Raw genomic sequence first — 17,000 nt, forward strand, 5'->3', positions numbered from 1 at the left:
AATTGTACTCAGTTTTGTGTGATACTGTGTATACACTCGTGCAGCACGTGCCAATGCCTTTTTATACTTAAAAAAAAAAAAAAATCTATTGAGTTGTGTATCCATTTATTTTGGCCTGACAATGCGGATATTCTTAGTGGGAGAGGAGAAAGTGCCGGAGCATCACTCAGGTGTGGTCTGGCCGCACTGCACCTGTGTTTGTGAGGAGCTCAAACATGCTAAGTTCTTGAGACTTGGCAGCTCTGCAAGCGGTGTTCCAGGTGCCACCTGTCCCGGTTTGCCCAGAAAACTATCCGTCCCAGACAATATACAACAATGAGACCATATTCTGTTTTGTCGCATCGAACTTTTATTTTGAAATATATCGCTCCATACTGACGGAAATTGTGGTAGTAGCGGGAGTGTTGCGTTCCACGCTTGAGTCTGTGGTGTTGTGTTTCGGTATGACAACTAAACCTGTGTTCAACTGGACTGTTGTTGTGCTCACTTGTCAGCACAAAGACAGTGTTTATGCTTTCCAGAGAGGTAAGGACGCAGGGTACATGTTTTGTTTACTCAGGTTTGTTAAATTTGCATGGGGGCTTTTAAGAGCGAGGTTAAAAAATACAGCACTAAATAACGGCAGCTCGTCTGTAGAGAGAACACGATACGATTATATTATCGCGATACCTACGTGCCGATTTGGCTTATATTGCAATTCTTTCTTTTTCAATTCAAAACTTCCTTTTCACATCTGGGACCAAGTGCGTCCAAGATGTGCGAGTTTCAGTACTGTATATTTTGCCGCTTACCTGAATGTTAAACATCCCCTTTGGCCATTAATATAAATACACTACTTTCAGCTTAGCTCAACCCAGTTAAAATGAACTGCATTAGGATAATAAGGCTATGAATACCATTTAAGACGCCCTACGCCGGAGCACCTTTTTAAAAATCTCGTTATACATCTGGGCAATTGATGGTCAAAGGCCCCACACTGGCAATTTAATGGTGCTGTGGTCCTTAACCACTGAGATCTCCCTGCCTCTTTATAGTCATGAGCTCAGAGAGAGAGGTGCTTCTCATTTCAGAGTTGGAGATTCGGAAGCAGCGTGGGATCCTGCCCCCTGCTGCGCTGCTCCTCACCGTGTCTGACCCACCGGAGCACATGGGCAGTGGAGGAGCGACTCTCAACGCACTGCTGGTGGCTGCAGAGCATCTCAGTGCCAGAGCCGGATATACAGTGAGGGGTTGGGAAAATAAAGATCCCTTTGTTTGAGATATGACATTAAAACAGACACCACAAGTTACATATCATTTCATGTGCTTACCAGATACTTCAATAGTTTTAAAGTTTAATACATTAAAGCCTTTAAGAAATAATATAATAATAAAATAAACATTAATGCTACTAAATGGATTTGAACGAATAATGGCACAGACTAAAATTTGTATTTGAATCAAGTCTATGATTGACAGCTCTATTTTGGCACATGTTTACCAGTAGGGGCTCCTTCGGGAGGCCAGGCAAGGCCCTTTACCAAATATTCATATTTTTAAAGTTTACAGTTACAAAGTTTTTTATTTTTTTTACGAAAATATTAATTACCTGTTCAAGGTCACCACTGCTTAAGAAAAAAAAATATTTAACAGATATACTAATAATTTTCTTTCATAGTCTATCAACGTCATTTGGTTTGAGACTGTTGTTGTTAATATTATCCTGACCCAATATTATATCTAGTCATCGATACAAATGTACATATTCTTCGTGGCTTTTGTTGTCTTGTAGGTTGTGACTGCAGATGTCCTGTATGATGCACACATTCTCATTTTGCACACGGTAAGAAGAGGAAATTCTACATATTTAGTCTAGAACTTACATGTTTAATTGCACTCCTGCTTCCCATAAACTTTCAGGTAGCTGAATTATCTCTAATTTGCCCATAGGTGTAAATCATTATTCCTCTGTGTGTATTTGTGTGTGATAGACTCAAGACTTTTTCAGGGAGAAAGGCATAGTTTCTTTTCCCTTATTAACATTAAATGTGTCTTTAAGGTTGGATCTCTAGAACAGCACTAATTTAAAAATTGGACAAAACCATACTTATAATATTTGATACAAATGATATTTTAGTTTAGTTTTATTTAAAGTTTTGAATAAAAGGTGATATCTAACGAAACATTGGTGATCATTTTATTTGTATGCTCGTGTCCCAGAGCAGAGATTTCCCCTGGGATGGGTGCAGTAGGGCATTCTGTTGGATGCCTGTTAGTGCACTTGAACAGAGTGTTGAAGGACCAGTTTGCTGTTTAGATTTGTTACTGACCTGCCTTTCAGCTAAGGTGAGTAAATCGCACCCTCACTCGATTTCACTCAAGGACAAGATTTGTGCTGATTGCATAATGTGTCACACTTTGCATGGTATTCATACAAACTGTTGTATCCTGCTTTGTTTAAGGTGTGTGCTGGCTCTCCACCAGGTGTTTGGGTGTGCAGTACTGACATGATCCTAAACATCTCGACAATGCCATGTGAGATTACACATATTGGATATTTTAAGTACAATGGACTTACTCTTGGACAGTTCTCTTACTTAACTCTCAGTGTCGCCCTCGGCTTGCTCACCAGGGACAAACTGACCATTTTGATTTATACAAATTCACATTTCATACAAACTTAAATAATTCTTTTGATTGTGTAAAGCTGCTTTGCGGCAATGACAACTGCTAAAAGCGCTATACAAATAAAATTGAATTGAACTTAAGTTTAGCTGTCATAAAAAAAAATTATTTATTTAAATAGCAATTTTAATAAAATTAAAGTGATCAAATTGAAGGCGGAACTGCCTTACAGTCGAAATTCTTGACCACCCTGATATTGAGCAAAATCTGAGATGGAATGACATCTCTGTCAGTTTCAGATCAAAGATCAGAGTGTTTGAAGTCCAGCAACATTAAACATTTATTCAATTGACCTTTATTCAGCCCAGGAGGCATTCTGTCACTTGAAAGAGTGTTGTGTAAATGCGAGAAGCGTTCAAGTCAAACCGGTACTTGTGGTGAAATTTCTCAAGAATAAAGGCTTTAAACCGATTGGTATTTACAGATAACTTTAAGCACAGTACGGTGAAAAGACTCATAGCCGCAGAAAACATTTAATTGGTGAAAATGTTCAAAGAAGGTCGTACATATGTAAATGACTATCCTGGCTGACGTGGCTCAGAGCCCACTACAGACGTTTCTGTAAACATACAACGAGTGTAATGCTTGACCTTTGAACATCTATGGAATACTTTTTGCCAACCTGAGAAAGTGACGCATCTGTGTTGTACACACAATCATTCATGGACACCATTTGCAAAATACAAGAACTCAGCTTATTGCCACATCCCCATGTACAGTCCTGACCTCGCTCCAATTCATTTCCAGGTTTTGTCCATTAAACTTCCTGGGAGGCCATTGTTTTACGATCCAATCATACGCGGTACAGTATAAGTGCAAGAGTGTAGCAGGGGATTATACTGAGATATAAAGGAAGTTTTTATCGGTAGAAGGATGCTGAGGTTGGAACTGCCAGGCAGGAGGTCTAGAGGAAGACCAAAGAGGAGTTTTATGGATGCAGTGAGAGAGGACATGAAGTTGGTTGGTGTGAGAGAAGAGGATGCAGAGGATAGGGTTAGATGGAGGCAAATGATTTGCTGTGGCGACCCCTGAAAGGGAACAGCCGAAAGACAAAGAAGAAGATAAAGGAAGTTTTTACTCTCATACAGTATCTTTGCTCTGTACAGTTAAAAGTGCTGGTTTGACTTTCGATTCATTTATTCCACTAAGTGAGGTGAAGGTAGAACGGTCATGCTCACTGCATCAATGTGTTTTGACTTGTAAAAGTCGATGCACATTATCACAAAGCAGCTTAACAATAATAATCATTGATTTAAATCTGGAATGAATATGCAGAATTAAACTTTAAGAGGAGCAAGGCTCGAAAGGGAACTTGGATAATTTTGTTATTACACATCTGTGAAACAGAAGGTCAAACACTTGGTGTATATCCGCAGAGTGTAAATCTTCAGCTGTGCCCAAGTAAATTGAAGTTCTTTAGTTAATAGAAATAACATTTGAGCGTGCAGTCTTAATGATTTGAGCCTGAGCTTTACTTTTCATTTATGGGTCAACATATTTAACCAGAGCTTAGTGAGGAAGCATTTATACCTATAAACATTTATACCTCATGCATATAAATGTTTTGTATCTGTCTCTGCAGCAATGTCGTGGGAGGGCTTCACTGGAGTGCGGGCTGTATCCCTCCCTGGTGACACGTCTTTTGCTGTGAACCATGGAGTCTACCTCACAGATGCACAAGTGGGTGCTGGGTAAAGCAGATGACACTGAAATTCACACAGTTAGGGGAGAGTGCGATATGACAGGAATATGTGAAAAATATTATAGCATGCGTGATATGATAATTGAAGATTTGTCTATGATGCATGATGTGTCCTATGAATTCAATTACAGTGGAACCTTGGATAACGAGCATAATTCATTTACACTCGTAAACCAAAGCAGATTTTACCATAAGAAATAATGGAAATTTAAATTAGTCATTCCACAGCCCAAGAAAATACATACATTAAAATAATTAACACAAAATATAAAGTAAAAAAAAAAAAAAAAAACCCTGCACTTTACCTTAAAAAAAGTAAAAATAAATCCAGACAGATAAGTGTTTCTATTTATGCGCACAGGCGCTTTGTGTGTGTGTTTTTCTCTCTCTTGCGCTGCGGAGTGTGTGTGTTGTGTGTGCGCGTGCGTCATTTAACACTGTGCCGGTTGTGTGTGAGTGAAGCACCCCTCTCTGCTTCACACACACACACACACACTAAAGGCGAGAGAGAGTGTGAACCGGCACGGTGTCAAATTACGCGCGCACACACATAACACACACACTCAAACACTGACACACACTAAAGACGAGAGAGTGTGTGTGTGTGTGTGTGTGTGTGTGTGTGTGAGAACTGGCGAGGTGTCAAATTAAATGCGCGTGCACACACAACACACACTCTGCAGCGCAAGAGAAAGAAAAAAACACACACATGGATGTTGATTATACCAGTAAGAGACGAGCACTAAGACCCATCAGGGCAGACTATTACCTGCAGCGCAAGACAGAGAAAAACTGTTGGCTCAGTTGTGATCACGTGACAAATCAAGAAGCGTAGTAGTACTGTAGTTTTATTTAACAGAGAACAAAATTATACAAAAATGCCTTGAAGTATATAAAAATATGTCAAATAAAAATATTAATCATTAGCTGGTTTTAAGTTTGCTTTAGTTGGAAATTATAAAAAAAAGTACAGCGGAACCTTAAATTGCCAGCAAAATTTGTTTCGGCAATTATTTGTTCCACAACACAAAAATATTTATATAAAAATAATTAATACAAAATATAAAGTAAAAATAAAACAAAATTACCTGCACTTTACCTCTGAAAAGATCGTGGCTGTAGTGATTGAGATCAGAGAGAGGAGTGGAGGAAAGGGGGGGGAGGGGGCTGCCGCGTAGGACGATTTTCACACAGACACCCTTGTGCGCACACACTAGTTTACAGATAGACTCTTACTCAACCAAGTATGCGCGCACAGACACATGGACACAAACTAGCTTGCAAAAAAGAGACGGGGGGGAGGCGGCTGCTGTGTAGGACAACTTTCACAAAGGCACACACACACACACACACACACACACACACACACACACACAATGACTCACCCTCACAAGCGTGCGGATGAGTCTCTATTCAGTAAACTTGTGTGTGTGTGTGTGTGTGAAAGTTATCCCACACAAGCACAAAATAAAAGATGCTTTACGTGCACACAGTGTTATAGTAAACAGTAAACGCGCGCACGGATGTTGACTATACGAGTAACTCATGCGGACTGAGACAGAGCCCCACAATTACAAAAGAGACGATTACCCACAAGTCTGCAACACGAGAGAATAACCATTGGCTCAATTGTGATCATGTGACAGTCGGCATCGACTGTCAAGAAGCGCATGCGTGATACTTGATACTCAATGATATTTGGTACTCGTTTATCAAGTCCAAATTAATAAAAAAAAATTAGCTCATTTTATGGAAAGCTTGCAAATCAGGATACTTACAATCCGAGGTTCACTGTATATGAATGTTATAACTAGATAACATGATACCAACAATATCTCAGAAAGGTGTATTATGGTATGATGTAGCAGCATGTTTTAGATATTACATTGTCATAACGCTAGGTCCTAGCGACAATTCTTCAGCTTGGATGCTGCCTTGGTTCCAAAAGATGAGATTTGTACCTTATATACGACTCTGTATTGACAGGGTGTAGTGCGTGATATTATTTATTTGGGTTCAGAGGAGAGGATCCGCTCTGCTCTACTGCCTGATGGGAAAGTTCCTCTGGTACGAGTACAAGTTTTTATAATCTGATCTTAGTGAAATGCTGCATGATATGCATGTGTGTTTTTTTTTTTCACTGTTTCTATGCTAACTGGTGAGTCGTGTTACAGGTGTCAGGGCCTGTTTTTTTCTCCAGCTCTGTATCAGAGAGACTTTTACAGACCCATGTGACTCCACCACTGGACAGCTGCACTTACCTGGGCCTGGACTCAGGAGTGCGTCCTCTACAGGTATACACGCAGGGATGTGTTGATATAATTAACTATTTTATCATTCATATTACTGCTATTAATCTTTTCATCTTGAATTAAAAACCTGGACTCTAATTTCTTCTTTGGTTTTTGTAACTTTAGAACCCTTATGTCCTTATTAGAAAAGGATCACTTGTGAAGTGTATGTTATTTTTGGGTAGTGGTTTTTAAAATAGAGGAAGCAGAAGGTTTTGTTATTGAAGTAGATCCTCTATGTAGATTTGTGTTTGTGTTTTTTGTGCAAGATTCAAGATATTTAGAACTAAAAAATATATATTGTGCAAATAATTTAACTTTACTCACTCACTCACTTTTTCTCACTGTCTATACCGCTTTGTTCTGTGTACACATATACACAATTACACACACACACACAGTCACACACCACGGTCAATTTGGGAACGCCAGTTAGCCTACTCTGCATGTCTTTGGACTGTGGGAGGAAATCGGAGTACCCGCGAGAAACCCACCAAACGCAGGGAGAACATGCAAACTCCATGCACACATGCAGGCAGAAATCGAACCCACAACTTGGAGGTGCAAGGCTACAGTGCTAACAACCAAGCCATCAAATGAAATAAAACTCGTACTCAAAATTTATTTACAGTATTTACCAGTTACACTGTTAACCTTACAAGCTATGATTGTCCTCTAAAAATGTCATGGATTTGGTTACTGATCGACTGCTGCAAGTTCATAACTATTTTAATGATCAGGGGTCCACTTTTCAGTAGTTTATTTGAGAGGTCCACCAATCATCGCAAGCGAGGGCATGATGCAGTAAACTTGGATTATTTTTTCGTTCTAAATCATGGTCTATTAACCCTGTTCACCAATAAATTTAAATAGTTTCTCCCATTAAACTACCTTAAACCTGAATCTGTTTTAGACGCTCATAGAAACTGGGCTTTACTAAATTTTTTTGTTTGGGTGTAAGATACCTTTCTGGAATTTTCCTTTTTCGTTAATAATTTAATTCCCACCATACATGTTCTCTCTCTGCAGATTTCTCTCTTTCTGGACATCCTGAAGTGCTTTTGCTCTGACCTGACTGAAGAAGAGTTTGTGAATGAAGTGAGAGCAGATTGCAGTTCACTTATTGCTCCACAACGGGAGGCAGTAAAGAGTGCTCGCTCTGTGCTTTGGAGGACTTTAAGAGGCATTCCTCTTTTTCTAGGTGCTTACTGTACTTACTTACTTCCTGCTTTTTACGTACAATCTCTTTCATTGTCCTTTGGTTTGATGTATATATTGATGCTGTATTTTGCAGTACATGCTTCAGCTGGAAACTGCGATTACATGACAATGTCAGGTAGGGACCATGTTGTACGTCTGACAGAGGCGGGATCAGAAAGACAGATTCTTTCCCATATACAGGTTTGTCGAGGTGACGGGTTTGCCAAATTTCCAGATTGAATCTTTCGTTCTAAATCATGGTTTGTTTGCCTACGTACAGTATAAACCCATGTGTTTCAGTATAATGTTAATGATGCATTCTTATAACTCTGTCTTTCTTTGCAGGAGTTACAGTGCGTGAGTGAGGGCAGTAGGATAATTAACAGTATCTTGGAAGGAGAGGTGCATGTTGCAGCAGGGGCTGTTGTGCAACACTGCCATTTGCAGGTCAGGAAGACTTACTGTATACTGCAGCCTTTTAGACTATTCACTAGCTGTCTGATGAAATCTCTATTCAGTATAAAAGAAAGTGGCTATATTGATGTAGCGTCAAGAGTGTTTATGAAATCATAAAGTTCATTAAGTTTTCAAAACAATGGACGTTAAAGTTTTATTTCAGGCTTTAACGTCAGTTTGTGCTAATTAACCCATGGTTTAAATTTTTTTATTGTGTACCTTATATATTTTTTTAAAATCTTATATTCTTATTATTTAAAAGGTAAAAACTGCCTAAACACAGACAGTGACTCGGTGCATTTGCATTATTTCAGCTTGGCGTATTTGGTAAAATATTAAACAGTAATTGTTTTAGGTTCAGTTTCAGATCATTTGAATTTTGTCTTTTCTTTTTTTCCCTTTCCTAGGGACCAACTCAAGTGAATCCCGGATGCCTCCTTTCAGGCCTGGATCAGACCGTATCTGAGCAGTTACGGAACCTGCCTCTGACCAATGACATCATTGTACAGGGGCACAGGGTGAACGTGGGAGAGCTGAAGTTAACAGTGTTCACCGTGTTTGGGGCGTATGACAATTTGGAGGTAAATTTTGGTTGTCATTATTTGCAATATTAGAGCAAGGCTGCTCCCCTTGCGTTTGATGTGATTGTATCATAACACATTAAATTCAATTCAATTCAATTTTATTTGTTTTCATTGCCGCAAAGCAGCTTTACACAGTCAAAAGAATTATTTAAGTTTGTATGAAATGTGAATTTGTATGAATCAAAATGGTCAGTTTGTCCCTGGTGAGCAAGCCGAGGGCGACAGTGGCAAGGAAAAACTCCCTGAGATGGTAATAGGAAGAAACCTTGAGAGGAACCAGACTCAACAGGGAACCCATCCTCATTTGGGTGAAACAGAAAGCAGTAAATGATCTGCATTTATACAGTGTGTTAGGTGGCAGGCAGTTCAGCTATAATAGCTGATGTTAATTGATGTTAATATGAAGTCCAGGTAGTTATTGAAGACCCGGGTAGACTTGTAAGAAGTTCCAGTCCTGAACTATCGAACTGTCAAGTCCCCAGAGAAACAGTTGCCAACACCAGTCAAGGCCGTATATATAATAGCTATGGATTTCAAACCAGCTCAATATGATGTTAGATTTTCTATACACTCTGGTTATAATTGGATTCAATATCAAAAAATTAAGATCAAGATCTGTGTGAAAAACACATTTTAGAACTTGGCTTTTACTTTTCATTAAGGTCTTGTATACATTATGACTGTGTGACTTTATCAGACATTTTGCAACACTTATGATGTTATATCTGCTTGGAAAGCTCTAATGAAAAACAAAATATCTCTCTGCTTAACTTTGAGACTCATGCCTTATTGATGGCCATTTCGGATTTAGTTTTGCATCTAAATCACTTACTTGTAAACTTGGTCCATTTACTATACTGACTTCACAATTTGATTTGGGTGCAGATGATAAAAGATGGTCAGGCCGGTGATTAGTATACTCCTGATGCTAAATGCTGAGTGGTTAGATCAGACGAGAGGGGAAATGAGGTTCCTGCTGGGGTTGTTTCATAAACAAACTATTTAAAAATTATATCTTCGGGCACACTGTGAAGAAATGAGAGCTGGCTCAATGTGCATTTTGATTTCCATACAACTAAATAAATCACAATTTGCTATGAACTTTGTTAAACAAACTGAGCAAAAGGTTTACCATATCGTACAAATAAACAAAACAAAGCCTGAATTCCTCTTTAAAAATTAAGTGCATCAGTGATGGAGAAAATATTGATTGTAGCATATTAAGCTTTGTAGTTTTTAACTGGGAAGTAGAGCTCCAAAGTCGGCTAAAAAGTAGGCTCGTGTTGTGAGGGGTTTTGTAGTGTTCTTCTAATCTCTCTCCTCTGCAGGCCCCGAGAAATGATGTGTCTGCTTCGTTCCTCAATCAAACATGGAGTCACTTCTTTAGTAGCACTGGAATACAGTAAGAGACAGAAGACAGCCCTGAGATTGCATAATAGTTCATAGAAATGGGTTGCACATAAAATATTACCATTTCTTTCCCAGGCAAGAGGATCTGTGGGGAGCAGTGGCTGAAGCAGGTCAGACTTTGCTGGATGCCCGCTTGTTTTTGGCATTTATACCAAAGGGAGGCACAACAGGGCTGGATGGTGTGCGCTTCCTGCTGGGTGGCTGTGGGAGTGTAGAGACTTGGAGATCAGCATGGAGACTGTCTCTTAGGGAGGTTCTGTCTCTCACGGACCAGCAGTGTGAACTGCAATGGAGGGAAGAGCTCCTGTTTAGTGCAGGCAGGAGAAGAGCAGCAGACACATTGAAGAGTCACGCAGCTCACAACCTTCTGCCCTGCATGAGAGCAGCAGTACTTGGGGGCAAGCACACAGAACTGCTGAGCACACTTGACTCTGGTGAGGAAAAGATGGACAGTCATTGTTTTGTTGTTAATTCTTCTTAAATTATCATTTAAGCAGCAAAATCTATTAAATGCTGCAATAATTTGCAATCGATATTGGGGTGGGGAAAGGGAAAATTATTCTTATATGTGTAAATTCATGCATCACCTCAAAATAAATTCTTAAAAAAGATCATCCTGGCCTCCGAGTGGCGCAGTGGTAAAGTGCTCGCCCTATCATCCGGACATTGCGAGTTTGATTCCCGTTTGATGCTGTAGCCTCTCACAGGTGGTGGTCTAGAGAGAGCTGATTGGCCAAGCTCTTTCAGAGGGAAGGGATGAGAGGTACTTTGTGCTCCCACATTAATCACAGCTTTACAGCCAATCGGGGGCGTCTGTGAGCTCACACAAGTGAAAGGAGCGGATAGCGCTGTCCTCCGAGTGTGTTACTCCGCCCCCAATGGTGCGTGAGCGAGCAGTTTGAAAAGAAGCGGTCGGCTGGCATCACGTGGTTCGGAGGAAACACGTGATAGTCTTTGGCCCTCCCGACTGAGTGGTAGTAGTAGCATTTGATAAAATAAAGAAAAAGATAATCTGATAATCTCTATTACCATGTCTAGTAAATGTCGTATCATAGTTTTTGTTGATCGGCTAAATGTAAATTTCCTAATCCTTCCGTCTCAGTGGCTTCGGGAAGTCTTGTTGATCTGGGTGTAGCTGCGCGCACTCTAGCATGCATCGCTGATGTTCTTGGTTGCATGGCTGGTGAGGGGAAAGGAGGTTTGAGGAGTGGCCCGGCTGGTAATCCTGCCTGGGCTTATGCTTTCAGCCTGCTGGAGCAGGGCAAGCTGGAGGCTGGTGTCCTGGAACTGGCCAATCAGAGATCTCGCTGGCTTAGCAGGTGAGAGTTTAAAGTGCAACGTATGAGCTGGTAATCGTTTACGGGTGTTTGAGTTACCTTATGATCCTCTATAGACCGGATCTGCTGGTAAGAGCTGCCAGACACTATGAAGGTGCAGGACAGATAATTCTCAGGAAAGCTGTGATGTCTGCACGTCAATTTGTGGACATCAGTCAAGGCCAAATGCCACCAATGGGAGAGTGGCAGGAAGTGGAGTGTCCAGCCAGACTGGACCTCTCTGGTGAGTTAATATTTAAAATTTTTGAAATATAATTTCTTTTTTAAATTTTTTTATTGGTTTTCCCCCTTCATGTAGGCGGTTGGAGTGATACTCCCCCGATTGCGTTTGAGCATGGAGGCGTGGTGGTAAATGTGTCTATAAAGGTGGATGGAAAGCGACCAATCGGAGCCCGGGTGCGCCGTATCTCAGAGCCCCAAATAGTGTTGTTGAGCCGCAGCGGCCCTTTAGAGTGCAGCATGACTACGAAGACCGTGTGCAAAGAGCTCACTGACCTGGACGACCACTGTCAGCCTCATGCGCCTGGTAAGGACTACAGTTCAAATCAGGGACACTTACTTCTGCTTCATCAGCCACAGTTTTATGCATTTAAAGGAGATTTTGTGGTATCATGAAGGCTTCACATAAATATTTTCTGCGAACCTCTGTTTGTTTTGCAGGAGCACTGTTGAAGGCGGTGTGTGTGTGCAGTGATGTTGTGTGTCTTACGTCTCCGTTGTCTCTGGAGCAGCAGTTGCTGCAACGCTGGGGAGGGGGATTGGAACTGCACAGCTGGTCTCAGCTGCCTCATGGCTCAGGACTTGGTGAGAGTTCATGCTGCTTGTGCATTTATTGGGACGTAACTGACGTAATTGACACATAAGTCATGTGTACTTGTGGGCTTAATTTATCAAAACTATGCTCTTTGCTATGACTCATGGTACAGGCTATTTAAAGGAGGGGTCAGTGATACCAATTTTTGTCAAATTCTGCAAATTTTTCCTCACAGTCACATGTTTGTTCTGTGTATAAGGTAAAAAAAAAAGATTCCAGTGCTCAAATACAGCTGTGGCTCTGTAAGTGACAAACAAACATAGTCAATCATTCAATCAATCAATCAACATTTATTTATATAGCACTTTACAGCAACCTAAGTTGAACCAAAGTGCTTCACAGCACTAAAAAAGCAATAAAAATAGAAATAAAAATACAGGAACAAAAAAACATATAGGTATAAATAAATAAATGAACAATATAAATGAAAATTATAGTAACAGTAATAATAACTATAATAATAAAACAAAATTATAAAATTATAAAAAAAAGCATAAAATTATAAAATATTAAATGCCATTCTAGATAAGTGGGTCTTTATTTGTGCTTAAAACGAAGGGAGGTCCGTAATTTTGCATAACTCAGATGGAATGCTGTTCCAGAGTTTAGGACCAGCGACTGCAAAGGAGCGATCACCCCATTGTTTGCATCTTGACCGAGGGACAACTTGCAGGTTTTGGTTTGCAGAGCGTAAGGCTCTACTTTGGTGATAAAAGCTTATTGTCTCACACAAGTAGGACGGTGCCAGACCATTAATTGCATTAAAAACAAACACCAAAAGTTTAAACTGAATCTGGAACTGTACCGGAAGTGGTGCAGACCACGCTAAAAAATGCTGTTTCAGCAATGAAACATCAATGCTGTATTTTGCAGTACATGCTTCAGGTGGACACTGTGTTTACCTGACAGTGTTGGGTAGGGACCATGTTGTACATCTGACAGAGGCGGTATAAAGAGACACAGATTCTTTTCCACATACAGGTTTGTCAAGGTGTCGGGTTTGCCAAATTTCTTTTGTTCTAAATCATGGGTTGTTTGCCTACGTATAAACCCATGTGTTTCAGTAGTATGTTGATGATGAACTGGGGGTGTTCCTGCTCAAAGGATTAATGATCATTATGGGTCAAGGAGCCAGAACCACTGGATTTGCTTTATGGGTCTCTTTGTCTTTCGGCTGTTCCCTTTCAGGGGTCACCACAGCGAATCATCTGCCTCCACCTCACTCTATCCTCTGCTTCCTCTTTTCCCACCTCAACTAACTTAATGTTCTCTCTCACTGCATCCATAAATCTCCCCTTTGGTCTTGCTTTAGACCTAATGCCTGGCAGTTCCAACCTCAGTATCCTTTTACCAATATGCTCACAACCTCTCCTCTGAACATGTCCAAACCACACCAATCGGGCCTCTCTGACTTTATCTTGATATTTACATAACACCAGTTGAATTTCTTGGTAATTAACTTTTTACCATATAAAGGGACTTTGTGGCACGTTTGCTTGTGCAGGTACAAGCAGTATCCTGGCTGGTGCAGTTCTCGCAGCTGTGTACAGGTGCACTGGGCGGAGTTACGACACCAGTTCTCTCATCCATGCCGTACTTCACCTGGAGCAGATACTCACCACAGGTCAGTGGTGTTCCAGCCACCATACTTTAGTCAGGGTGCACTTAGAAATCATGTGGTGGACTTAGTGGAGAATAACTGGATATATTTGGTTTGTCTTGTAGTTGTATACAATGTGCATGCTCTAGTTCAGATCACAGACAATTAAATAAAAATAAATCAATATTAGCACTATGAACAGTATAAAAAGTGACATAATATTACTTCAAGACATATTTGCACTGTACACACCGCCACTGTACATTTATGATTTTAGGCAACTAATACACACATAAAGTATTAATAATAGGAAAATTATTTAAACACTAAGGAACTGTGCTATAGGTGGTGGGTGGCAGGACCAAGTGGGAGGGCTGGTAGGTGGAGTGAAGGTGGCACGTTCCCAGCGCATCCTACCCTTAAAAGTGGAGGTGGAGCAACTTGTGCTTCCTTCGGACTTCCTCACTGCTCTGCAGCAGCGCCTCCTTCTGATCTATACTGGCAAGACACGCCTGGCACGCAACCTGCTACAGGTATAAACTCGTGTATGTATGTGTGTGTGTGTGTGTGTGATAGTGAATGAGTATAATGAATCATGTTTGTATTGTTGTTCTGAACTTGTCTATTTGTTTTGTAGGATGTGGTGCGGAACTGGTACAGCCGTCTGCCGTCGATTGTGCAGAACGCAGAGCAGCTGGTAAGCACCGCTGAAGAGTGTGCTCGGGCCTGCACAGAGGGTGAGTGTTTGCAGAAAGTACAATATAAATAAAGAGTCGTGATTTAGATACGTGTCTTGGACATGTTTTGTGGAACATGTGGTATGCCTGACATGAGTGAGCACAAGTCTGCCTGTCTCTCTAATGTACTTTATAATATATATGAGGTTTGTTTTTCCCTTAGGATCTTTAATCAAACTCGGGGCCTGCATGAACCGCTATTGGCAGCAGAAAAAAGCGATGGCGCCAGGATGTGAACCAGCTGCCGTGAGAACCATGATGGATGCCCTTCAGCGTATAGCCCTAGGGCAAAGTCTGGCAGGGGCAGGAGGCGGTGGCTTCCTGTTCATACTCACACGGGATTCCCAGCAGGAGGAGAAAGTACAACAGATCCTTAACAGCACACAGGTGAGAGAGACTAAAGAATCATGCTATAAAATTCTGCCTCTTTATATTACTGATCTGATTGCAGGACAAATAAAGTATTTAAATGATGGCCAGACTGTTTAAATCTTGCATTGGTGTGTTTTGTTCTCTGTGTTCAGGGTCTCTGTGATTTCAGCGTGCACTCTGTAGAAATTGACATGGAAGGGATTACAGTCCTACATCAGAGAACAGGAACTGCCCAGTGCTGAACTGCACTTAAACTACACTAACTGCACCAATTCTGGAGAAGTGAAGCACACTGAACAGATCAGGCCAAAATAAACTAAAACAAAGTGGGACAGGAGTGGAACCTGATGTGTTCATTTGCTATTAGAGCCCTTTCATGTACTGTAAACGTTCAGCCTGTTATGTTTTAAGATGCTCTTCTGCTCATGTTTGGAAAGACTATACACATACTGTATATACAGTACACTTTACGCACAATGAAACAAATCATTAGAGTAAATTAAAACTGAAGAAAATTTAAATGCGATCCAGTGCTTTTGATTTAAAAAAAAGGTTTTAACTCATTACATAAAAGCAAAATGTATGCTTTTAATGTACAATGTACTGTATATAATATGTAAATATCATAAGCATATGTTACTAGCTGTCTTTTTCAGCTCTATGTTGATCTTTAGAGCACTAACAGCTCTTGGATCTAATTAAAAAACTGGCTGGTTTTAGTCCTTTATCAAAGGGACTAGAGCTTACTATCCAGTAAGCTGTGTGTTTTGATCTCTCTCACAGTTTATAGTATAGCTTCCTGATTCTTACTTTTAGCATCACTAAGCCAAGGGCATCTGGGGTAATGCTGGATTTATGCACTGTTACAGAGGGAGCAGGAGAATGTTGATTCAAAAAGGTTGTTCTTATACATGCTTCCCAAACCAATTTAGAATTAAATTAGAAAAGCAATTAAAAAGTGTTTTAGTTCTGGTGTTATGCAAATTTCACAAAAAAAAAATTATGAAAATATTCAGGTCATTCAACGCAAAAGGTTGTGAAAATATTATTTTAATTCAAACTAAATGTGTTACCCTTATTCTTGTTACATGGCAAATGTATTGTTTTATGTGTAAATGTTTTGTTTTTAATTACATTTACAATTACAGGACTTCCATCACATTTCATCACATATAGTTTGCATAAAAAGTACTGTATGAGACTGTATTACCAAATGTAATATGTAAAATGAAATACTTGTGATTTCATTTGTAGCTCAGTTGCATAGAGAAAATGCAGCATACTTATAAATAAAAATGTAATGCATCAAATGCTCCAAAATTTAGTGCTTTTTATTTTTTTTGACATAAATCTCCAGATTAAAAAGACAGTCAGCTCCAGAATGATTAGAAACAGCTCTGGTTTCAAAATATACAGTAAACACACTTCCACTTTAATAGGAACACCTGTATACCTGCACATTCGTGTAGATATCTATTTATTAAATCGCTTGCAAATAAATCAATACAAAGAGCATGCATCATGTAGATACAAGAGCTTTAGTTTATGTTTACATCAGTGTTACAGTAAATAAAGAAAAGTATAATCTACAGTATTGTGCAATCATATTGCACCACTCTGCATTTCTTTGTATTTTGCTATCAAAGAACCAGACTTTTTTTGGATTTTCAGTGTAGTCTTGAGGAATACTATACTGTAGTTCTCCAGGCTTCCTATAGGACTTTTTTTTTCCGCAAGTTTTAGCTCTCACCGTCAGTCCAGTCCCTGTACCTGACCTGTTTCAGATTAATGTTTTTGTTTGTCAAGCCACACAGTGACCTATTAATCAATCAA

At 40.0% G+C, this 17,000-nt stretch overlaps 1 protein-coding gene across 3 annotated transcripts; it reads left to right on the top strand.

Moving 5' to 3' along the window:
• Positions 1–396: 396 nt before the first annotated feature.
• LOC128508075 (L-fucose kinase) lies at positions 397–16,475 on the top strand. Of its 3 annotated transcripts, XM_053479306.1 has the most exons (23): positions 403–525; positions 1,071–1,222; positions 1,772–1,822; positions 2,200–2,325; positions 2,442–2,514; positions 4,247–4,344; positions 6,353–6,433; positions 6,541–6,660; positions 7,687–7,858; positions 7,952–8,058; positions 8,203–8,304; positions 8,721–8,894; positions 10,226–10,299; positions 10,383–10,741; positions 11,410–11,626; positions 11,701–11,867; positions 11,943–12,170; positions 12,305–12,448; positions 13,963–14,082; positions 14,404–14,591; positions 14,696–14,795; positions 14,959–15,182; positions 15,320–16,475. In XM_053479306.1, the coding sequence occupies exons 1-23, from the start codon at positions 444–446 to the stop codon at positions 15,407–15,409; spliced, it is 3,249 nt and encodes a 1,082-aa protein (XP_053335281.1). In that variant the 5' UTR covers positions 403–443; the 3' UTR covers positions 15,410–16,475. The 3 variants fall into 3 exon arrangements, with proteins under 3 accessions (XP_053335288.1, XP_053335281.1, XP_053335296.1); XM_053479313.1 differs by lacking the exon at positions 1,071–1,222 and having other exon boundaries at positions 397–525; XM_053479321.1 differs by lacking the exon at positions 403–525 and having other exon boundaries at positions 1,098–1,229.
• Positions 16,476–17,000: the final 525 nt, after the last annotated feature.

The sequence above is a fragment of the Clarias gariepinus genome, chromosome 2, assembly GCF_024256425.1.
Source record: "Clarias gariepinus isolate MV-2021 ecotype Netherlands chromosome 2, CGAR_prim_01v2, whole genome shotgun sequence".
Classification (NCBI taxonomy): Eukaryota; Metazoa; Chordata; class Actinopteri; order Siluriformes; family Clariidae; genus Clarias; species Clarias gariepinus.